We start from the raw sequence: 25,291 nt of genomic DNA, 5'->3' as shown, positions 1-25,291 counted from the left end.
TTGGTTATGGCTTAGGTTGTGATCTCAAGGTCATGAGATCAAGCCCCATGTTGAACTCCACGAGCTCCTCACTCACCATGGAGTCTGCTTGAGATTCTCTCTCCCTCTCCTTCTGCCCCTCCTGCTCATGTTCTCTCTCTCTAAAATAAAACAAAACAAACAAATAAACAAATATTTTTAAAGGTATGCTGCCACTGCCCACCACATCTGAAGAGGATATAAAAATACAAGTCAGAAGTCTTATCCTTTGGAGATTCTGATTTGATAGCCTGGTAGGGTCCAGGAATCTGGATTATTAACAAGATCCTCAGATAATTATTTGGAGTCACCAGACCTAGATTTATTGTTTACCCCTAATTCAATGTATGAATTTACACAAAATTTCCCCTCTCTCTGAGCCTCAGTTTCCTTCTCCATAAAGTATTAGAGGGGAGGAGGGAGAAGACTGGTATTAGACTGGATAATTTCTTTTTTTTTCTTTTTTTTTTTTTTAAAGATTTTATTTATTTATTTGACAGAGAGAAATCACAAGCAGGCAGAGAGGCAGGCAGAGAGAGAGAGGAGGAAGCAGGCTCCCCGCCGAGGAGAGAGCCCGATGTGGGGCTCGAACCCAGGACCTGGGATCACGACCCGAGCCGAAGGCAGTGGCCCAACCCACTGAGCCACCCAGGCGCCCCAAGACTGGATAATTTCTAATGTATCTTAGACTCCTCGATTCTCATTACTTCCTTTCAGAGGCAGGAGAATGGACCCTAAAAGGCAGCTGCAGAGAAAAGAGGTTTAAGTTACATAACAGGCAGGGGGCAGGGGGAAGAACGAACTTAGCCGAGATAGAGACAAACAGAAGTAAATAAAATAAAAGTAAGGGGCACCTGGGTGGCTCGGGTCATGATCTCAGGATCATGGGATCGAGCCCCACGTTGGGGTCTGCACTCAGCATGGAGTCTGGTTGAGATCACCTCTCCTTCCCTCTACCCCTCCCCCTGCTCATGCTTGCATGCTTGTGCTCGCAATCTCTCTCTCTCCCCCTCTCTCTCTCTCTCTCTGTCTTAAATAAATAAATAAATAAATAAAGTCTTTTTTTTTTTTTAAAGTAATAAGACCTGACCTGCCTGTCTCACATGGTATCTCTATAGCTTAAATAAGAATTCAGCTAATCCCTCACACGAGTATGGAATAAAATTACATTAGAGGATAATTTTTTAACCTGATCCTCACAGTTACTTTAGCAATACTTAGAGCAGGTATAATTATCCCCATTTTAAAGATCCAAGAAATCTAGAGGAAGTGGCTTGCCAAAGCTAACGGTGGGATTAAGGAAAATCTATAACTAGGTTCCAGGTTTCTGACTTCCAGGCTAGTGTTGGTTCAACTACACCAATTTGGAGTGTATCCAAATGGACATAGAAAAGATTCTTTTCTTTTCTTTTCTTTTTAAATTTATTTATTTGACAGACAGAGATCATAAGTAGGCAGAGAGGTAGGGGGGGTGGGGGAGAAGCAGGCTCCCTGCTGAGCAGAGAGCTTGATTCGGGGCTGGATCCCAGGACCCTGGGATCATGACCTGAGCCGAAGGCAGAAGCTTTAACCCACTGAGCCACCCAGGCATCCCAAGAAGCCTCTTTTCTAAGAATCTCCAGGAACACTATGAGAAGGAGTGAAGGAGACTCTCATCTACTTTGAGCTTTAGCCCATGGTCAAGATCATGCATACCATAGTCTCTTCAATATCCTGAGAACTTTATCAAAGACCTAAAACCTCTGGCAAGGATGCCTACATATGTCTACCTTCACAATCCTTGGCAGTGCTCAAGTGTCACAGAAGGACTTGTATGGTCATTTGTTCCTAGAGACATGACCCCCATTCGCAGAAATAAGGCAAAATACACTGTCTCCAACATTTTCTTCCTAAATAAAATTATAGCTCACTGGCAAAAATCTTGCCCCACCCTCCCAGAATGTGAGCTCCATGAGGATAAGGACCAGATCTCTTTTTTTTATTGCTATGTCTAAGCACCTAATATATGCCTGGCACATATCATAAATATCTATACACTAATTTTTTAAAAGCCTGCTGCTAGGAGCACCTGAGTGCCTCAGTGGTTTGAGCCTCTGCCTTCGGCTCAGGTCATGATCTCAAGGTCCTAGGATCAGGCCACGCATCTGGCTCACTGCTCAGCAGGGAGCCTGCTTCCCCCTCTCTCTCTGCCTGCCTCTCTGCCTGCTTGTGATTTCTCTATCTGTCAAATAAATAAACAAAATCTTAGAAAAAAGAAAAACTTGCTGCTAGAAGCTAGTAGATTGTCCATGGAGCATAGCTATCTATAAGTTGGATCCTTACCTAAAAGCATATACAAAAATTAACTCAAAGTGAATCAAGGATCTAAATTTAATACCTAAAACAATAAAATTCTTAGAAGAAAACATAAGATAAAAATTTCATGATGCTGGATTTGGCAATGATTTCTCAGCTATGATAAAAGTTTTAAAATTTTGTGTATCAAAAAACACTATCCCCATGGTAAAAAGGCAACCCCCAGCATGGGAGAAAAGATTGGCAAATCATGTATCTCACAAGGGATTAATATCCAAAATATATAAATAACTCCTAGAGATCAATAAAAACAAAAACAACACAATTAAAAAATGGGCAGAGGGCTTGAATAGACGATTCCCCAAAGAAGACATACACATTGCCAATAAGCACATCAAACATCACTAATCACTAGAGAAATGCCAACCAAAACTACAATGAGATACCAGTATTAACAAGTGAATAAGGGCAGCACTCTCAGATCCTTTATTATCATAAGTTCCCTAATGCATAAAGTTCATACTGTTCAGCCATGTCCTGGGTTCCTCCAGGGTCTGGCCCAATTTTAAATGATCAAATTCAGCCATGCTGTTCTTTTAGGCCCATCTTCAGCTCCAGATGAAGCTCTCTCAGCCCCTGGGCAGGAATACTGCAATGACAGGGAAATGAATGGACAGGGCAAGAGCTCAGGAAAACTGGGTTTCAAGTCAAGCTTTGCTACTTCTTAAAACATGAAAGCTTTCACAAATTATTTTACTTCTTTGGGCCTTAGGTGCTTCAACTGTAAATGAGGGAACTATTTCAGTAAATATGCTTTCTAGATAGAGGTTTTATTATTCATTACGGCTGAGAACAAGAAATAGGGTTGGAAAGTGAGAATTGGGAAAACCTTCACAAAGAAGATGGCATTTCAGATGGTTATGAAAGAATAAGCAGGATTTAGACTGGCTCAGATAAGGAACAGACCAACTCAGGGAGATGGGAACAACATTAATTAGCTTAGATACAGAAGTGGAAAAGCACACACCAGTCTACAGGCCAATACCAATCCCAAGTAATATTTTCAACTACTGCTGGTGTTTTTTCATTAAGTCACACATATTTGATTTAAGGACTCTATTTTGTGCTATGTGTTCTGCCTATTCTCATGCAGTTAAATTATCTTTATCCTTACTTGAGTGATAGTCATATTTGCAGTTTCAAAAAAAATTCTTACTTCATAAAAATTTTAAACTACAAACTCTTTGGGAGGTCCCTGTTGAAATATTTGTGAAATTTTTAAAAATCTCCATCATTTGATATAAAATTAAATAGCAAACCAATCCAGTTTAGACCTTAAGCTACATTTGGTGGGCTGTAAGACTGAAAAGATAAAATGTTGAGGTCCTGAAAGTCAAATAAAGATGACTCTAGATTGAAGGACCTTTATCTTGCCCTCATCCAGCACCTGGATACAGATGAATTGTTGCAGCAAGTGTTACCTTCAAATAGAGATGTGCATAAGCAGCTCCTAGGCAGCCTTATGGATCTTGGCCAGAGTCAAGTTAACCCTCCAGACCTCACATTTGTTCCAGAGCCCATACTTGCTAATCAGTTTCAGCTCTCTATTGAGGGGATTTCCTAGAGGGTCTCCATGGAGCCACATAGGTTTTTTTGGTGTTTTTTTTTTTGTTTTTTTTTTTATTTGACAGACAGAGATCCCAAGTAGGCAGAGAGGCAGGCAGAGAGAGGAAGAAGCAGGTTCCATGCTGAGCAGAGAGCCCGATGATGCGGGGCTCGATCCCAGGACCCTGAGATCATGACCTGAGCCAAAGGCAGAGGCTTTAACCCACTAAGCCACCCAGATGCCCCAGCCACATAGGTTTTGTGACAAACCCAGTTCCTGACCACTATTGAGTTGGCTCTACTCTCCCATCTGTACCTAAGCATGGGTCCCAGTGACTGAGAAAGAGCTGTACTTGTAACTTTTTTATAAATTCAGGTATGTTTCAAAACTTTAAAGATTGATAATATAGACTAGGGAGGGATCCTATATTGAATCCCAAATGCTGAATTTAAGTTTTATTCTACAAAAATAAGCCGGAAAGGCCACTAGATTAAAGGTCCCTCCTCCACCTCAAAACTTTTTACCTACTAAATCCCAAGCCATGAAGGAATGGAAATGATCTTTGCCAGAGTGGTCACTTGACAATCGGTGCCTACTGCTTGTCATATCACAAATGAAATGGAATGAGAGGCTAATCCTCACTTTCACAAGCTTAAAATCCTTTAACTAGAGAGATCCAAACCACCCACCATCTAAGGCCAGTCTTGGGGGACAGTGATCAAGGAAAACAAGAAAATGCCATTGCAGGAAAACATCAAAGGAATGCAAAAAGAAGTAAGTATGGTCAATCACCATTTCCCAGAAATGGTGGATTTTGAGCTAAGTTTGAGAAAAGAGGCTAAGTGTGCATGAGAGCAAAGAAGGGCATTTCAGAAAGGATAGAAAGGTCATCAGGTGGCCGCAGGTCTTGAATCTCTCTGCCTAACAATGCCCTTGGACATGTGTGATATGTATGAGTATTACCACCACTGCATAGTAATAAATCTTTTCAGATGTTTTCTTATCTTCCATCTAAGCTAATCCTCATGGCAATTTTTTGAGATAGGCAAGACAAGACTTGCTATCCCATTTGAAAGGTCTCAAAGCTGAGGCTCAGAAGGTTGACATAATTTGCCAAAGGGCACAGAGCAATGGTTAGGACCTCTGCCTGCAGATCCTCAGGCTAGCTCTTTTGTTTTTTTTTAATATATATGATCAAGAGATTGATCTTTTCAAAATGTCTGATACGTCATACTTCTAACTGAAATTCTTCATTGGCTCCTTAGCACTTGTCAAAGCTGCAATTTTATATCTCTGTGTATGAAATACAAATTATTAATCCTCCCCAAAGTTTCTCCTCCCAGTCTTCTTCATTCTCTAATTCAAACTAATGAAAATTCCATTTTTCCTGATGCTCAGACAAAAAAAACCTTTGAGATATTCTTTTTGTAAAAAAGATCTATTTATTTGAGAGCAAGAGCAGCAGAGGGAGAGAATCTCAAGCAGACTCCCACTGAGCAGGAAGCCTGATGTAGGCCCCATGATCCATGAGATCACAACCTGAGCCGAAACTAAGAGTCGAACACTTTACTGACTGAGCCACCAGGCACCCCAAAAAACCTCTGAGATATTCTCGACTCCATTCTCTTCTACCCCACATCAAGTTCATCAGCAAATCCTACTGGCTCTGCCTTCAAAATAATCCAAAATCTGACCACTTTTCATAACCTCTACCCTTATCTCCATTTTTATATTTTTCTTGAACTACTGTCGGTGCCTACTTACTGTCCCTTTGCCTTCGCCCCATGCCCCTCATCCACTTCTCTCAAGGTAGTGTGCAGACTACATATGGTAGATATCCAGTAGAAAATTGTTTGATGAGTGGATAAATGAGCACATCTCAGCTGAGGAGAGGATGTTATTTCTTTGAGGTTTGCCCTTTAACGTCTTTTTGTTTGCCTTTTAATGTCTTTTTGTTTGCCCTTTAATGTCTTTAGCCTTATCAATTATAGTCAACATTTCTAAAGCTAGCCCTAAAACCTCAAAATAAACTACTGGTTAGACAAATGGCTAATTGAGGCCTGACTCACCACAAGTGGAAAACTGTCAAAGAAGCAAAGGCTATGTAAATAAGCATAGTGTCTACAACAGAGAATATAAGTGTTCTGTCCAGAACAAGTTACAATTGCAATGTGACTGGCCATATCACTTCCACTCTCTAAGCCTCAAGTTCCTCATCTGTTAAACAGTGTTGTAAACCATAACCAGGTTCAAAAAAAGTGGGGGGGGGGACATATAAGTACAGTCTAAAGGAGACAGTTTATCATTAGAATAAATAAAAAAGTCTTAGGTATTGTAGGAGATTGTAAGTTGGATGGTAGAGTATGACTGTCAATGGGACTAATGTAATCTTAGATATGTAAAGTTAGAACAAAGAATGGTAATAGCTCCCTGCCCAAGGCAGACCATAGCTAACATAGCTAGAATACTTCACTAGAGATACTAACCAACTACAGTGTGTCCAGAGGAGACTGACATGGTTGATAAAGGAGTTGTTCAGGAAACCACATCATATAAGAAATTTGGGAATGTGGACTCGGTATTACCTCATCCATAAAATAAGAACACTAGACCAGATTAGGGGTTTCCAAACAGAGCTTTATAAATTGCTAGATGTTCCACATATATAGCTTACAGGGACCTCAGTGACACTGACAGCGACCTGGGGAAGAAGCCAAAAGAATGTGGTTCTGGTCTTCTCATTCATGTTTCAACCAGATTAACTCTGCTCTCGCCTGTTTCAGGTATAGGGCTCTTGGTAATAATGATAAAAATAGCTAACACACTGTTTACCAAGCAGTAAGCCCTTTACACAGATTATTCTAACTATTCTTCAAAACAATCTATGTCATAGAAACTGTTATTATTCCCATTTATAGATAGGAAAATAATTGAGGTTTAAAGAGGTGAGGCAGAGCACTTGGGTGGCTCAGTTGGTTGGGCAGCTGCCTTTGGTTCAGGTCATGATCCCAGGGTCCTGGGATAGAGTCCTATGTTGGGGCTCCCTGCTCCGTGGGGAGTCTGCTTCTCCTTCTCCCTCTGTTCTTCTCCTGCTCATGTGCTCTCTCAAATAAATAGTCTTTAAAAAATTAAAAGGGATGCAACTTGCCCAACTAAGAAGTATTAGATAAAATAAGGACTTAAATCCAGGCAGAGTCCAGAGCCTATTGTTGTTAATCACTATACATACAATTTTTATTTGAACGAAAGGATTCTAATGCCTTAAAAACACTGAAAATTACTGAATTAGATGATCTTCAAGACATCTTCTAGATTTAAATTTTTATAATTCCATATTCAGCCTAGCAAAGGGATATAATAACTGCCTTCAAATATCACAAAATAGGATTACTTTATGTAGCCCTAGAAAACAGAAGGAAAACCAAAGGAAGAGGATTGAGTGGAGAGAAAGTTATAGTGAGGGAATATATCTAAGAACTTTGTAGCAGAGATGCCCAACAATGGGACAGATTGTGAATGAACTCTGTGGTCTTGGTAGTGTTCCAAAATCAGAATGATCATACATGGAGATTGTTGGGGATGAAGATATTGGGGCTACAATTCCTGCTTTGTTTAGGAAGTGGACTAAATGACCTCAAAGGAAGGGCACACTCGGGTTACTCAATCGGTTAAGCATCCACCTCTGGCTTGGGTCATGATCCTGGAATCCCAGGATCAAGTCCTATGTGGGGTTCCCCGCTCAGGTGGGAGTCCCCTTCTCCCTTTCCCTCTGCTCCTCCCCGTTTGTGTTCGCTCTCTCTCAAATAAAGAAGTAAAATCTTTTAAAAAATAAAAAATAAATAAATGACCTCAAAGGATTAGAACTGAGAATCTCAAATTCTCAGAGGTTTAAGGTATCAGACACTGAGGATCATTATCAGTGTCCAGTTTCTCTCAAACCAAAACCAAGAAGGAAGGCCCATCCTCATCTCCATGCCTTCTGTACTTAGAGTTTGTACCGTAAGGCAAGAGCCCATGCTCCCACCTGACTATCTGCTACCTTTAAGAGACAAAAAGTCACCACTGGGTTCCCACCCTACCTCCAACTTCTCCCAGTTGCCCTGTCACTGCAGTTCCCCACATATGGGACAGCAATTCTAACGGTCAGCGCTAGAAGTAACTTCAACAAGTATCCTGTTCATCCCCTACAGTTTACAGGTGGGAAAAAGAAAGCTCAGAGAAGGGCATTACCTAAAGCCATTCTCCTCACTGTTTACTAAACACACTGGTATAAGAATTCAGGCCCAGACACAAACTGAAGAAAGTTGACAGGAGCTCAGGACACTAAATCAGGCTTCAAGACAGTTTCCATTTATTACATTCTCAGTATCACATATGTTAGCATATATAATAATATACTAATCTAATAATACATATCTATTATTCATATCCCACCTACTTCTAAAAAGTGACCAGTGACTTGGACAATACAGCCTACTTGTCTCATTTTTACCACTTCAGGGAAGAATTCTTTAAGGCATCAAGGGTCATGAAACTCAGGGAGAAGTGAAAGAGACCGATTAGAGATTCACCCTAAACATGAAATCCTGCTGCCCTCCTCCGCGATCTGCCTACCTGATTCAAACGGGAGAAAGTCTGTTCCCAGCAACAGTTATTTCCTCACAAACCTCCACTGGCTGAAAGTGTATGCTACCAACACTAGTAGGGCCCCCAGGCAAGGGGTACAGACTCTCTACCTCAGCCCTTTCACCCCCAACCTTCTGAAATCCTGCCTTTATTTCACCATCTCCAACAGAAACCCAGCCCACCTACTGAGTCACCATAAAGTCCCTATAGGTTGCATCAGAACTTCTAAAAACCACTTCCTCTTCAGAAACAATCATAGACTCCTGAACTATAAGAGGCAGAAGAAGGACCTTGCAGAATATCTATAGTTAATCCTCCACAACTCCCAAAAAGGGAAGGCCCAGAGAAGGGAAGAGATGGTCTGAGGCCATCTTCTTTCTTAAGTGTTTTTCCATACCATGTATATTTTAATTAGTAAATACACCATTGTGAAAACAGTGAAGACATAGAGGGAGGACAAAAAAGTCCTTCCCTTCCCATATCACTGAAAGGAATTCCAGGACATGGACCTAGGTAATTAACAGAGCCCTTCCATATGAATGCTAGGACAGTACACACTTTGGGGTCTGGCTTTCCGTATCACCTTGACAATCTTCTCCCTGTCAGAACATGGGCTTATCTCACTTTCCCACCTTCTCAAAGACACATACACATACCTCACAGGTATCTGGAGAATTCTAAATATCACACTCTGGAATTCATACTTGGGAGCACACAGGGATTCTAAGAGCAGAGTTTCTGTCCAAAGGTCACTCCTAAAGTCACCTGCCTCTCAGAAGCAGTTTCTAAGGAAGAATTAATAATAGCCCGAGGCTATAGGGCAATGATTTAGCGGAGGATGAGAAGTAAGAAGGCACAGAGATGATGACAGCCAGAGGCAACTGAAAACAAACAGTGGAAGAAGGAATGGACTATACTAAATTTCATGTGTTTTGAAGACTGTGGTCCTCTTCTGGAATAACCTAGAGATTTAGCAGTTAGTATAAATTGCCAGAATAATAGCCATCGACCACTCTTTCCCCCTTTCCCCACAAACCCTTTAATTAATCCGCTAAATCTTCTACGGTCCCCTAGTGTCTCTTCAACTAGCCAGTCCCTACTCCTTGCACTACCCCTAACATCCCTCACTGACTATCTCTCCCTGAGTGTCTATTCCAGTAACTTTTGTCACTGATCACCTTCTCACACAAATGCATTAAGCCCCTACTAACACCTCTAAGGCCACACTAGGAGGAAGAAAGTACAAGAGAGGTTGAAATCACTTATTTAGAGGGCAAATTTAGCTTTTGGATCAGATGAGCATGTGTCTTTGAAAAAGGTAAAATGTTATATAGAGTAAAGGGAATGTTGACTCTTCACAACTTTGTCTCTCCACCAACACATGAAGTTACCTATGTTTTTTCTTTTCTCCAAATTACTTTAAAATTTCATCTTTCCATTCCATTCCCACCAGCAGTAACCCATTTCAGGTACCTCTATCCTGGATAATAAACTCCCAGCAATCTGGCTTCACACTCCCATTTTCATATGTATCCAGATTAATCTTCTTAAACCCAGTTATGACCACATCATTCCCCTGCATATAATCCTTTCACAGGTCTCCAAAAAATAGTCAAGATCTCCCATTCCTGGACCTCATCCACTGTTGAAGATAACCTTGACTCCTCTTTGTCTCACTCCTCACATCCAATCCAAGTCAGCACATTCCATGGGCTCTTCACTCAAAATAGATCCAGATTTTGACCACTTCTAACCATCTTCGAGATACTACTATGGTCTAAATCACCAACATTTGCTCATCTGATTTCCAAAATAGCTTCCTAATTGTCCTCTCTGCTTCTACTCTTGCCTTCTATCTATTCTCAACACAAAAGACAGAAAGATTCTAAATACATCAAATCATTTTTGTGCTCAGTCCAGTGGTTCCCTATTTCACTATAAATAAAACCCGAAAGCCTATATTGACTTTCAAGCTTCTATATGATCTAGTGTCCTGCTGACCTTATTCCTAATATTCTCTCTTTTTCTAGTTCACACTGTTTCAGCTCCACTAACTTCCCAGCTAGTCTTCAGCCAAGCAGCAGCACATTCCTACCTCAGGGCTTTTGCACTTGCTCTTCCATTACTTGGAATATTTCTCCTTCCCAACCCAACTATCCACATGGCAGACTCCATTTCCTTCCTAAATGTCTGCTCAAATGTCACCTTTATCAGACAGTTCTTCCCTTATCAACCCCCACTCTTTGTTGCCATTCCCTTTTCCTTTATGCCATGCTGTAGTTTTCTATAGCACTTATCACTACCTGTTATATATTTACTGGCTTGTTTGTTTATTGTCTCTCTCCTCAAGCTGAAATATAACCTCCATGAAGGCATGGATATTGTTCAGAATAGTTCCTGGTATGTAGCAAGTTCACAAAAGTATTTATTGAACGAATAAATTGTTCCCTCTATGAACTCTTCACTCCAGACAAATTTGGTCTTCTCACTGTCCCAATATAATAATAATGATGGCTAATACTTTTTGAGTGCTTTCAATGTGCCAGGAATTGGACACATCAGTTTATTATACTATTCAATCAATAATTCTATGAAATGGAAACTTTTATCCACATTTTACAGTTGAGGCTAAAAGGGATTAAATAATTTATACAAAATCATACAGCTATTTAGTGGCAGAAACAGGATTCAGGTTAGCCGGACACCAAAACTTATTCTCCTGTTATCATACTGCCTCCTTACATGCTTTCTCCCATCTGTGAACTTTTTGTGTAAGTGGCTCTTTGCAAGTTGGGCCCCATAATTGCTTTGCACCTGATTTATGTAGGCCCATTTGGTGTTCCAAAGAGAACATCAATTCCATGACACCAAGATCTGGGCCATTAACACGTGATAACACAATTTATCTCATATTTGTAAGCATATGAACTTAAAGTTAATTCAAATTAATTAGACTAATACGCAAATTACTCTTTTCAAATGTCACAGCCTAGTGTTGGACAACTTGAATAATGAAGTAGGATCATACGGTGAAGAAAAGAATAGCAGACTAGGAGTGAGGATATCTGGAGACTGGTCTCAGCTCTGTCTCCAACCAGGTATATAACCCTTAAGCAAATCACTAAAGCCATCCGGGTCTTTAATCTATCCATCTGTAAAAAGAATTGGCCTAGATGGAGTCTAAATGGTCACTTCAAGTTCTAAAAATACTATTATTCCACGAACATCTACGTGTCAAGCCAAAAGTAAAAGGCCAAATTCTTCCTTAATATAGTTCTAAGAGCACTATTTCCTCTGTGCATTATTTCAGAGCATACCCCAAACAAGCAATGAGCTATAAATGTGGTTTGCTAATGCCACTAGAGCTATATAAATGACATAGTTTAGGTTGAAAAGAAAGTCATATTGTGGCACCCTAAGAAGTCTATCAACTGGAGTAAATCATGGAAAAGATGTCATTTTAAAAAGCATTAATAAGGGTGCCTAAGTGGCTCAGTCGGTTAAGCAACAGACTCGATTTCGGATCAAGTCATGATCTCAGGGTTCTGGGATCAAGCCCCATATCTGGGCTCTGTGCTTCAGGATTCTCCCTCTCCCTCTGCCCCTTCCCTCGCTGTGCATGCAGGCACTCTCTCTTTCTCTCTCTCTTAAAAAAAAATAAATAAAACTTTTTTTTTAAAAAGGGAATTAATAAAAATTTGAGCAGGAAGAAGGCAGACTCCAAAGCAAAAGATTTTAGGAGAAATGAAGGACTTCAAAGAATAAATGATATGATAGAGAGTTTGAAAAGTATTGAGAACATGATAAAGGCAAATGCAAGTAAAAAATGGCAGGCAATTTTAAACTGCAGAGAAAACAAAAAAGGAAATGCATATAAGGGAATGCAATCATAATATATTACTCTTATGTAAACACTGGTTTTAAATTAACTAAAAAACTGAGCTAGATAGATGAGAGAAAGAAGTGGGAGTAATATATAAGAAGCAAATTCTTATCTATCATAATAGGAAGTCATGCTTTCTAAAGTATGCAGTATAAACATATTACTTAAAATGTGGAGGTAAAAAATGGGAAATAGCCAAATATCTGGCCTATTTGTACTTTACTTTTTTATAACAAATGTGATTTATTTATAGCTTGGTTTTACTTTATTATTAACATAAAATAACTGAATAATAATGTCCCATGTGGTACTTGTCTCATATTCCTCTACCCCTATTTCCATAATACCTAATACATGACTGACCATCCAAAATCTTTAAAAATTCTTGTTGGTTGAGTGACCAATGTAAAAATGGGTGAAGATGTCTTGTTGTGGGAGTCATAGAATTTTGCACTAGATGCAAATTTAGAAATTATATAGTCCAGTGCTTCCCAAATTGGTATCCATGGAATACTGCTTCTTATAGTATTAATAGCATGCTGCAAAAAATGTCTGGAGCTTGAATAAAATTGAGTAATACCATGTTTAAAAAAATTAATCAGGCATCTTTACTGTAGGAATTCTTGGAGGCTTTACTGTTAATACACACTGGGAATCCCACAAAAGCAATTTATTAAATAGTGTTTCTCAGACTCATTTGTTTCAAGAATTAAACCCCTGCTATTATCTCTAGTAACGAGTAGTTTCTGAAGCATTCTTTAGAAAACACTGATCTAGTCTACTACCCTTGTTTTACAAATGGGGAAAGAAAAGCTCTCTAGATCCTGTTCAGGCCTGGATGGTGGGAGAACTAGAAAGAAGGGCTTCAGGATTCTGGAGCAATCTCCAGTACCTGAACAAGTCTGGCCTATGTTTTCTCAGCCTTTCATCACACACCTGAATTACTTCAAACCAGGAAACATCAGACACAAGCATCTCCTTTACGTATCTTTAAAGATTTTCTGATACCTAAGGAACTTAGGAGGTGAACCCAGTGTCAGCAGGAGCTCAAGCCATAAAGTCCCAGGACAGGAGTTAAAGAAAGTCCCAACAGACATTAAAGACTGAGTTTCGATGGCAAAGTAACCCCAAACTGAGCAACGGCAATGTGAACAGACCACTCACATTTGTACAGTGTTTTCCAATAAGTAAATAAATGCTTTCACGACATCATCTCATTTGATTTTCATAACAATCTAATGAAAAAGGACAAAGGTGAAATTATTATCCCCGCTTTATGGAAGAGGAAATGGACTCTCAGTGAGTTAAATGCCTTGCCTGTGTTATAGTTGAGCTCAATATGTCAAACAAACTGGGCAAATTTTGACTAAGTACCAATGAACTCTCCCATGAAACATCCAAGCTGCTCCTACTGGCTCACTTAAAAAGAAACAGATCAATTCTCAAAGTACTCAGGGATGGAGGCAGAAACAACACCCCAAATACTGGAACTTCAAGGTTCTATTTGGGGGGCTCTCTGCTCAGCAGGGAGCCTGCTTCCCCCCATCCTCTGCCTGCCTCTCTGCCTGCTTGTGATCTCTGTCAAATAAACAAATAAAATCTTAAAAAAAAAAAGTTCTATTTGGGTTCAGTATAGTAATACCACTTATAAGCTATATTGCTGGAAGAAGGAGGTCTTGAAAAGTTCCCACTGAGCAGGGGGAAACCCGGGTGCATAGGTAGGTTAAGCAGCTGACTCTTGATCTCAGGTCTTGGGTCTTGGGGTCGTGAGTTCAAGTCCCATGTTAGGCTCTGCTAGTGTAGAGCCCACATGTGTAGAGCCCACAAAAAAAAAAAAGTTGGGGCACCTGGATGACTCAGTCGGTGCAGCAACTGACTCTTGGCTTCAGCTCAGGTCATGATCTCAGGGTTGTGAGATCGAGCCCTACATCAGGCTCCATGCACAGCACAGAATCTGCTTAAGTTTCTCCCTCTCTCTCTGCCCAGCCCTCCCTCTCCAACCCCACGTTAGTGCACATTCTCTCCCTCAAATAAATCTTAAAAAAAAAAAGTTCCCACTGGGGAGGCAGCATAACTTAGTGTTACCAACAAGGAGCCACACAGACTTGGGTTTGAATCCCAACTCTACCACTTACGTACCCTATGACTTTCTTCATTATTTCAACTCTCTGTGCCTCAGTTCTTCACCTATATTGCAAAGCTACTGAAAAGCTAATGTTAAGAATTAGAGGGATAACAGTGTCACAGTTGTGAGTATAAACTCTGTAACTGTACTACCTGGGTTTGAATGTCAACCCTACTTCTTACTAGCTGTATGGCTTCAGATAAGTCACTTAACATCTTAGAATTTGTTTTCACACCTGGAAACTGAGGAAAACAGTGCATTCTTGGTTGTTGTGAGTATCAAATGAGATATTTGCTAAGCATTTGAGCATAGTGTCTGACACTACTGGGGAATGTCATCGAAAAGATGTGAACGCTGATTTACCTGACTGACCCATGAGTTGGACCTTGGCACTTGGAGACTTCTTACCCCCTTCCATGTCCTTGGAATGTGGGTTCCACTTGCCTTTCACGCTCCCAGAGGCTACTCCAAGTACACAGCCTTACAATGTAGTATTGAAAATACCTGCACAGTACCAAGTCCACTTAGGACCTCTTTACAAACTTTTAAGATTTGGAGGGCACGTGCGGTGATCCATTCATCTTGCTGCTGCCCCAAACAAGCTTAGTATGTAAGTTCTCTTTGCTTAATAAAACTGCCACCTACCAACCCGGAGTGGCCTGCCTCTTTCTTCAGTCTACCCCTGCCCTCTGTTAATGGGAGCCAGTTTCACATTACACCAGGGAAATTCCAGAAAGGACTATGAACCAACAGGTACTATAGCTCACTCAGAGATAATGATGACAACAATGGTCCCAGTAGCGAAAAACTCAATATCCATTTTGTCCCAAAGCAAAATGAGAAAGAATGATACTCAGTCCTGTTTGCTTCCATAGACCCTCTCCCCTCTTTTCTCTCCCACTACAAGCCAAGAATACTAGAATAGAAATCAGGACACTTGGTTCTGAATGTCAGTTCAGTCACATACTAGTTAAGTGATTTTGGGGATGTCATTTAACTCACTTGAGGTATTTTTCCTCATCTGAGATTAAATTAATGATACTTTACCTACTCTGCCGGGTTGTTGCAAGCATCAAATGAATTAATAGATTTTAAAGTACTCTGTGAACTATGAAACACTATATAAATGAGGGGTTACTTTTTATCTTTCACAGACTTCAAGATATATGTTTTTACCAGTAAAAAGCAACTTTATCTCCAAGTTTTTTCTCGTGGACAATTCGATCCAGTACGTTGTAGCAGATGTTAGTGGTTGCTCCTTTCATCCACTCAATGAAGATTTTTCCTTTAGTTACATCAAAATTGTACTGGAGGAATGGACCAGGACATGAGGTCTTCCAGTAAAATTCCTTGGCAATGTCTCCCCAAAACTCTGCAATAGAAAGGAAAGCCCAGACATCACTAAGATTCTCGGACATATTTATTCTCAGATGGTTTACTAGTCTATGGTAGGAACAAGTTACAACTTCTCTGCCCTGTACTCTAGTACCCACGGTCTAGATCCCTCGTCTACCTGTCTAATCTTATCACTAATACTTTCCTAACCCACATATTTCCATGAGCTAATTTTGACTCAAATACCTTCCTTCTCGCCTCAAAACTGCCATTCCATTTTCCATCATTTATTCAAATCATAGCCACCCAGTGCTATCACAATGCTTAGCATATTGTGGTTAACCAGCAAATTTTTTAACAAATTAGTTAGTGAAAGGAAGAAATCTTTTGCCTACAGAGTCTTCTGATATACATATCTTTCTTTTAATTTGTTCCTTCACTCTCAGCAATGATTTAATGAGTACCTCTTTCTCCTACTGCATCTTGCCCAAGTGTTACTTGCTATGTGCCAAATGTCACTTTCAGCTCTTGATATGTATTATCTTATTTAGTCTTTACCACAGTCATGAGAGGTACACTTCATTTTCATTCTCATTTCATTGATTTAAAAATCAAGGCTAAGAGGAGTTAAATAACTTGCCCTAGGTTATACAGTTACTTAATCAAGATGTGAATTGCCCTGAGGAAAACATTTTTGCTAAAATTTAAAAGATGAGTAAGAGTTTTTTCCCACTTCCCCGTCAGGAACAGAGGTCCATGGGATAGAAAGGAACCAAGGGTATGGGTTCAGAGGAACTCCTTGAAGCTGAAGCACTAAGAATAAGAGAAAGAATAGCAGGAATTGCTGCATAAAATGGGCAGATCATGCAATCCTTCTGGGCATGATAAGGAATTTGATATTTATCCTAAGAGGAATGGGAAAGCCACTGTAGGATTTCAATGAGAGCGACACGATCAGATTAATAATCTTAAAATATTCCCCTGGCTATTCCAGAGAAAACGTATTCAACAGATAAAATATAGTAATTGCAGAGCACTTAGGATATTGTCAGTACAGGATCAGGAGCTAGAAGGGAAAGCAGAGACACTCTTAGAATTATAACAATGAAAGGAACACTTTAGAGATTATCACCTCTTCATTTCACCAATAACAAACCAAATTCATAAAGGTAAAGTGACTTGCTCAAGGTTACATGATTCAGTTTATACAATCTAATTGGAAAGGTAAGACGGACGTATGAAATACTTCTGAACATGCAAAACAGAATATAGCTGAAAGCTAAATTATATGATGTACAACTTGCAATCAATTCAAGAAATCCAAATTAAGTCATTCCCAAAGTGCCATTATGTACCTATAAAACTAACGAAGATTTAAAAAATAAAAAGATAAACCCAGTGCCAGAGTGGCACTGTAAAAGAGATACTCTTATATGATAATGGCATTGTAAGAAATTGTCATAATCTTACTGGACACCAGGGCGATGACTGACAAGAGACATAAAATTTTTTATACCCTTTCATCTGCTAACTCAATTTTGGAGAACACACTATAAGAAAAAAATGCCAAAGAAAAAATGAAGTGATTGTTTATAGTAACACTATAAAGTAAAGTAAACACTATAAGTAAAGTAAACACTATAAAGTAAAGACATGTTTATAGTAACACTATTTATAACAGTGAAATTGGAAACAACCCAAGAACCCAACAGTTAAAAAAAAAAAATACCTGATGAAAACTAGTAGTACTGGTAGTAATATAACAGAAGACTAAATGGCCACTAAAGAGAGCAAATGGGAGGTGGTATGCCATTCCTGTACCGGGCACTGGGCTAATCTCATCGAATCTTTTTGTCAAAAAGATTTTCTTTTTAAGTAATCTCTACATGCAAGGTGGGTCTTGAACTCAAAACCCCAAGATCAAGACTCACAGGCTCTACTGACTGAGCCAGACATGTGCCGCTCATTGAATCTTTTTTTTTTTATATTAAAACACTCATAATTGAAGGATTTTTATTTTATGTAAATGAGTTAGCATTAAAATAGTTATCCTGAATATTTGCAGTTAAGGTAGGTATCTTGGATGACCCATTCAAAGAAGCTTACTTAATCCAACTTAATGAAGCTTATATCCTTTGTGTATTGATGGAAACACTGGCAGCCCATATTGAGGCTGTGTTGCCCAATCAGAGCATGATGTTATGAGCATAGGCAGCAAGGAGAACCCTGACCAAACTTCGTAATATGGCTCCAGGAGAGCTGCTGGGATTCATCTTTTTCTCTTGGATGCAATAAGGCAAAAGGCCTCATTAAATTTTTATATGGCCCCAAGAAATACACATTATCCTAATTTTATAGATAAGAAAACCAAAGCTCAGGAAACAGAGAAAACTCTCCCAAGGACCACACAGCTAGAAACCAGTATACAAAATCAGATCTGTTGTTAAAACTACATCAAGTAGGGCCACCTGGGTGGCTCAGCGGGTTAAAGCCTCTGCCTTCGGCTCAGGTCGTGATCCCAGGGTCCTGGGATCGAGCCCCACATTGAGGGCCACATCGAGCCCCACATCGAGCCCCACATCGGGCTCTCTGCTCAGCAGGGAGCCTGCTTCCCTCCACCCCCTCTCTCTCTCTGCCTGCCTCCCTGCCTACTTGTGATCTCTGTCTGTCAAATAAATAAATAAAATCTTAAAAAAAAACTACATCAAGTACATGCATATACTCAAAAATATTTTTAAGTGATAAGAGTAGGCATAGATTATGTAAAAGTATGAACCACATTTATGTGCATCAATAAGGATGAAAAAACTGAGTTTTACGATCACTTAGTTTTGTTTTGTTTTGGTAGCGGTGTTGAAATCTGAAAGTTTTGTTGACACAAATTCTAAGTACAGAAGTTGTTGAAAAGATTAAAAGATGAGCATGGACTAGATGATCAGGGAATGCTGCGTGGAGTTGGTGAAGTTTGACTAGGTAGACAGGAACAGAAGGAGATGGGAAAAGGCAAAGAAATGGGAAAGAAACCTTTGTGTATCCAGTATATCAATGAGAATGACTTGTTTAGAATAAAGGGTACAGTAGGGAATAGCGGGAGTTAAGAATACAGAGGTGGGTGGAGCTAGTTATCCAGACCTTGAAAGAAAAGCAGAATTTTAATTTGAAATTGGAAGAAAGAGAGAACTACTGGAAGTTTTTAAAATGACGTATGAGGGGCGCCTGGGTGGCTCAGTGGGTTTAAAACCTCTGCCTCGGCTCGGGTCATGATCCCAGGGTCCTGGGATGGAGCTGCACATCTGGCTCTCTGCTCAGCGGAAAGCCTGCTTCCTCCTCTCTCTCTCTCTCTCTCTCTGCCTGCTTCTCTGCCAACTTGTGATCTCTGTCAAATAAATAAACAAAATCTTAAAAATAAATAAATAAATAAAATGACATATGAAAGCAGTGTTTATTTTGGATATCAATCTAATAGTGCTTATTTTAGATAAGTCTATGAGAGAGAGCGAAGGTCGGTGAGACTAAGGAATGGGAGAACCAATTAGGAGGCTGCTTCCTTGAATTAAAAAGTTCTGTGGCAATGGAAGAAAAGGTAATCAGAGACATTCTGAAAGAGTATTTAATAACTTTTTGAAGATTTTTAAAAATTTATTTATTTGACGGATAGAGCACAACAAGTAGGCAGAGGGGCAGTAGAGGGCGAGGGAGAAGCAGACTCTCTGCTGAGCAAGGAGCCCGATGTGGGGGCTCGATGCCAGAAATCTGGGATCATGACCTGAGCTGAACGCAGAAGCTTCACTAACTGAGCCACCCAGGTGTCCCTTGAAAGAGTATTTAACAGAATTTGGTGAAAGGCAGACTGTGGGGTCAGGGAAGAGGAAGAGTATAGCTATCAGGAGTATAGATTCTGTAATCTAGACTACCTTAGTTCAAATCCCAGATCCACTGCTTTGTAGCTTTTGTGACCTTGTCCAAGTTAGTTAACCTCCCTACATTTCAGTTTTCTTCCTTTTATAATGGGGATAACAGTCTCTATATCAAATCAAACAGGATTTATGCTCAATAAGCAATAAATAATTTTGAATGAGATATATAGATAGAAAAGATCTATGGTTGACAGATCTTATTAGAGGAGAGGATAATGAAAGAGATTTAGTTTGGGATACTGCCATTGACAGGGATAAGAAAATTAAGGGGAGAGTAGGTTTGGGAGGGAAAATTGGTAAATCCCACTCACAGTCATGGTACATATGGTATAACATCAACGTGTGTGAATAAAATGGTCTATAGACCTATGAGATCTGGGACCAGGGCGTAAGTGGGATCCTGGGCCCAGGGCCAAATATACAGACGTTATTATTGTAGAAATAGATGTAAAACAGATGAACTCATGATGGGGAAAAAATATAGAGAAGGAAGGGAAAGGAAAATAGGTCTGAAGATTCAAACTTGGACACTGCCTATAACAATGAACCACTCTACACTTGATTCAATCCTGTCTTGCATTATTCAGTAATCGCTTTGTCCATGTTATTCTTACTGTTATCAAACTAACCACCATTTATTGAATGCCTATTGTGCATCAGGGACTCTACAATGCACACTTACCACCCGCTTTAGACCTCAAACAAACCTAGAAGCAAGTACTATTAGCTGTATCTTACAGAGGAAGAAAAGTAATCTCAGACAGGTTTAAAACTTTGCTTAAGATCATGCAATGAGGTGGCACCTGGGTGGCTCAGTTGGTTAAGTGACTGCCTCCAGCTCAGGTCATGATCTCATGATCTCGGAGTTCCCGTATCCAGTCCCACATAGGGCTCCCAGCTCCGTAGGGAATCTGCTTCTCCCTCTGACCTTCTCCCTTTTCATGCTCTCTCTCACTCTCTCTCTCAAATAAATAAATAAAATCTTTTTTTAAAAAAAGATCTAAATCTAGATTTTTGTGGGTTTGATTCATTGCCCATGCTTATCCACTGCCAAACATAATGCTGCCTCCCAACTCAGGTACAGTTTTGACACCTTAAGCAGACTGAGGGCAAAAGTAAAGAATTTTCCCTACACATTACTAAAGACATGTCTATCTTTATTTCTTATCAGAATTTCTGAGTTATTACAATCCCATCCTAACCTTAAAAAAAAAAAGTGGCATTTTAGTGACTTGTTCAGTCTTACATTGTGTAATTTCCACTGGGATTTCTGAAACATGAAAAACAGATCTGGGACTCCGTTACTAATTTGGGGTGGGGGGGTCCCAGGATGGGAACCAGACCGGTTACTGTCCCTCAACAGTGGAGACTAAGTCACAGGGTAAAAGGTGTCAGGAGGTAAAGGTTGACTTGGCGCGAAAGAGAACAAAGTTTTGTAGCTCCCCTCCCCTGAAGGTGCCCCTTCACCTCCCGAGAACCCATCCTTTCACGTGAGAACTCTCCTTTTCTCATGGAACTTTCACTATCCTTAAGGAAGCCCCATCTCACGAAACCGCCCAAGGAACTCTCCAACTCTTAGGGAACACTCATCTCCACACGGAACCCTCCTTCTCCCCATAGAACCCCCATATACTCCCGGAACTCCTTTTCCATCTCCACTCCCCATCTCTTCACGGACGCTTCAACCTCCCAAGGGAAACCCCAACTCCGCCAAGGAACCCCGATCTCCTCACGAAATCCTCGTTCCCCACGCCACGCGCACAATTTCTCACTCATCTGGAAACCCCCACTTCTCTGCTCGCTGACCCCGCCCAGGGCCTCCCGGGCCCGGCCTCACCTCGCGGTTGCTCCACTGAGCGCCGGTGCAGCTCGCGGTAGCGTTGCAGCGACCGGACGTGCGCGGAACGGCTGACCTCGGGCGGCGGAGACCAACTCCGCACCCGGTTCCGGGCTCCAGCCTCTTCTCGCTCCGCGCTCCCGCTACCGCAACGGCCCCGCTCCTCCGGAAGCCCCATCGCGTCAAGTTCCGAGCGCCTGAGCAGCCTTCACTGTCGCTCCGGTCGCCCAGGCGGGGAAAACAGGCTGACCGAGGGGCGGGGCCTTACGGGAGGAGGAGAGACTGGGTTGGAGGAGGCGTGGCGCGGGCAAACGGGCGGAGAACGGCCCGGAGGGGCGGAGCCACGCCCGATGGAGGCGGGACCAGGGTTAGCAAAGGCAGAGGGAAAAGTCAAGTGTTGCCGGAGGCTTGGGGGCGGAGCTGACTGCGGAAGGGGTGGGCCCGCAGAGTGAGAGCAGAAGGGGCGGGGCCGGGCGTGATAAGAAGGGATGAAATCTTGGAGGGGAAGGGCCAGGCGTGACAGTTGAGGAGGTGGGCCCTCTTCTGTCCCGGAGCGACTGGGAGTGACGAGGTTGGATACGACAGAAGAGGAGGATGATCGAAGTGACTGTGGTCGGGTGGGGTCTTGGAGTGACAGATGAGAAGTTGGGTTAGGGCGGGGTTCGAGCGGGAAAGAACTGGGCAACCGAGAGGAGTTGGATCAGGCCCATAATGGAGTCGCCCCGTGATCTGATTGCACAAGCCTGTCACCCCACCGAGTTGGAAAGCTAGGTGGAGTAGGGTCCTTTGTGGATGACACACTTCCCCTCAGCACTATTCCCCAGTTCTGAGTAAACCCCTCCCTTCTGCCCCCAGGAAAAACTCCTCCCACGACGCTGAGGGCGTCCTGGGGACGGGATGCCCTCCCTGCTAACCTTGGGACCAGCTCAGATTTTCTCCCACCCCTGAAGATATGTCTTCACTCTCCCTACCTCCACAAATTTCCATCCAGATCTAAAGTACAAGACTGAAGTGAAGACTAGGAGGTGATCCAGGTCTTTGTTTATAAACCCACCTCCTCATTACACAAATGGTAAACTCAGGAAAAGGAAACAATCTGTGCAAGGTCACAGAGCAAACAACCAGGTTAGGGCCAAACCTATGTCTCCTGACTCCCCCTCCTCTTCAGGCTGAAGGTAACATCTGTAAAATACTAAAGTCTATGCAAAATAGGAAAAATTGCTCACACCCTTCTTTTCCTCTCAATCTCTTGATTTCCTCTCACCTGCCACAACCAGGTTCAATTACTCTGGCTTCCCTCCAACTCTTCCACTCCAGAAAGGAGAGGCCAGGAAGGACCCTCTATCTCCCCTTAAACTCACTACCAAGAAGATCCCCTCCATCAGTTCACAGAATAGATTATCAAAGCAGGAAATCTCCTTAGATAAGCTCCAGGGGTGATTCTGAGGGTCAAAGCAGGCAATCCCCACCTTCTGAAACCTACTCAGGGCTTGTGACCCCATCTGGCCCAGACTTTCTTCCCACCTTCTCTCTTGTTCTTTGTCCCGCTAACCACAAGCCCAGCACACCCTAAACTGAAAACAAAAACAAAAACAAAAACAAAAACAAAACACCTCTCCTGGGTCAGATATATTATCCAGAGCCTTCCCAATTCTGAAAGGAGAGTCTCAGGGCTCCAAAGGAGTCCAGACCTCATGGACTGGGCAGATATTTCATTGAGAAGGCATTAACCGCACTGAAGGCACACACACTATACTGAAGGCATTCCATTAAGGGAGCGCAGATCTTGCTAAGGGATCTCAGATTTCAGTGAAGACCTCTGGACCCTGCTAATAGGACATAAAAATGACATTGAAGTTCTGTGATTCTACTGAGGGGACATGGACTTCCTCCTAGGAATTACAGAAAATATAGACTTTACTAAAGAGACATGGACCCCACTGAGAGAACGCAAACCACCAAGGGGCCTCTCACTACACTGAGGAAATGGACACCACTGAAGGAGCACTGACCTAGTGGAGACAGCCCCATACGTGTGCGTGGGAGGGGGTCAGACTTCACTGAAGCATAACAAGCCTTACAGACTTCACTGAGGAGACAGGAACCTCTGTGTAGGGAGGAAGGCACAGGCAATGGGCACACAGTCCTAGTATAGACAGTCATTCTCTTCCGCTTCCTCCCCTCCTCAGGCCCCAGCTCTGGGCAGCCCTCTCCTATTCTCCCCCCTTCTCTCCCCAAGCCCTTCTTCTAAGTACTAAAGCTGTTCTCAATACACTGCTGCCTCCTACTGTCTACAGGTGGCATTGCAGCTGCTGGGCCCATAGTAGATTTTCAAACAGTCCTGGTTATTACCTCTGAGCCTAGCTCCTGGGTTTGGAGAAGGAGAGGATGTGTACCCAGGGCCTTGATCAGACCCCTCCCTCTGCCTGTGCACTGTGCAAAGAAATTTGGGCAAGAGGCCTCACAAGAGAGGGAGCCCCCCATCCTTAGAGATGGGGTAGTAATGCAAACTATCGTGTAGCTGGAATTCCTCAGGGTGGGAAGAGAACAGATTGCGTTCGAGGAAATGAGAACTCACTAGATTAAGGAAATAATAATGATAATGATAATAATAATAATAATGGCATTTATTAAGTAGGTGCCACATACTATACTAAGCACTTTCCAACATTTTATTTAATCTTTGCAACTATCTGAAATGAATACTATTATTTTCTCATTTTACAGATGAGGAAACTGATACTCAAGGAGATTAAATGTCTTGCCTAATATCGCACCGTTCCTAAGTGGTAGAAGAGGGACTGGAACCCAGACACCTAGACTACAGAGACCCAATCCTCTCCCATTTATCAACCCCCCAACAAACACACACACTCCACCCCACTCCTGCCATACCTCAACACCGTTATTTCTCTCCAAGTGTCCTTTCCGGAAACACATCTAAACCTCTTAAAATGATGGTAAATATCCAGATTCCAGAAGCTTCATCCCAGCCTACAAATCATGATCTCTAGGGTGGAATCTGGGGATCTGATTTTAAAGATTCTAACACAAACTCAAGTTTGGACTCACTGTCCTATGCTGATAGGTCAGGGGTCCCAAAAGAGGTTGATTGAAAGAGGAATCTGAGAAGTGCTGGAGGTCGGGGGATAGATCTGGTGTCTGAGGAGAGACACCCTAGGAGGTATCTCTAAGTGAAGAAGCAGTGTGGGGATGAAGCCGGGGTGGGGCTGAGGTTGCGCGGGAAGGCGGGGTCTCTTGAAAGAGGAGTCTGGGGTCGGAGGAGGAGTCTGAGATCAGAGTAGGATCTAGGAGTCCAAAGAGGGGCCTGGGGTCCAAGGCCAAGTTTGTGGTCCGAGTTTGGGATCAAAGACAAGATCAAAGGTCGAGGCCAGATCTGCGTTCAGTGGAAGGATCTGGGGGTTGAGGAGAGAGTCTGGGGTCTGAGGCGGATTCTAGCTCAATCTGGAAGGAGGAAGGGGTTTGGGCCCCGGGGCTGCATTAAAGTGTCCCAAGCCACTAAGGTCGCGCTTGCAGCGCTCTTCTCCATCCCTCCCCCACAGCCTCCGCGCTTTCTCCTGGACCTGCCGCCCTTCAGGTTCTCGGTCCACACGGCACTCCGCCCACCTGCCGGTCCACTGCAGGCTGA

General features: G+C 42.0%; 1 protein-coding gene across 3 annotated transcripts in view; it reads right to left on the bottom strand.

Annotated features, from left to right (window-relative positions):
- The window catches only part of ACSS2 (acyl-CoA synthetase short chain family member 2), a 47,725-nt gene extending 25,825 nt beyond the window's left edge, over positions 1 to 21,900 (bottom strand). Inside the window, exons 1-2 of one of the 3 annotated variants that reach the window (XM_047744100.1) lie at positions 21,643 to 21,900; positions 15,730 to 15,925 (exon numbers count right to left, since the gene is read on the bottom strand). In XM_047744100.1, coding sequence (XP_047600056.1) covers positions 15,730 to 15,925; positions 21,643 to 21,820 — 374 coding nt within the window. In that variant the 5' untranslated portion in view covers positions 21,821 to 21,900. The remainder of the gene's footprint in view (positions 1 to 15,729; positions 15,926 to 21,642) is intronic. The other 2 variants (XM_047744098.1, XM_047744099.1) reach the window with 2 other exon arrangements.
- Between the last annotated feature and the right edge of the window lie 3,391 nt (positions 21,901 to 25,291).

The sequence above is a fragment of the Lutra lutra genome, chromosome 9 (assembly GCF_902655055.1).
Source record: "Lutra lutra chromosome 9, mLutLut1.2, whole genome shotgun sequence".
Taxonomy (NCBI): Eukaryota; Metazoa; Chordata; class Mammalia; order Carnivora; family Mustelidae; genus Lutra; species Lutra lutra.
The sequence above is the reverse complement of the archived record's forward strand: the minus strand, read 5'-3'. Positions and strand labels throughout refer to the sequence as shown.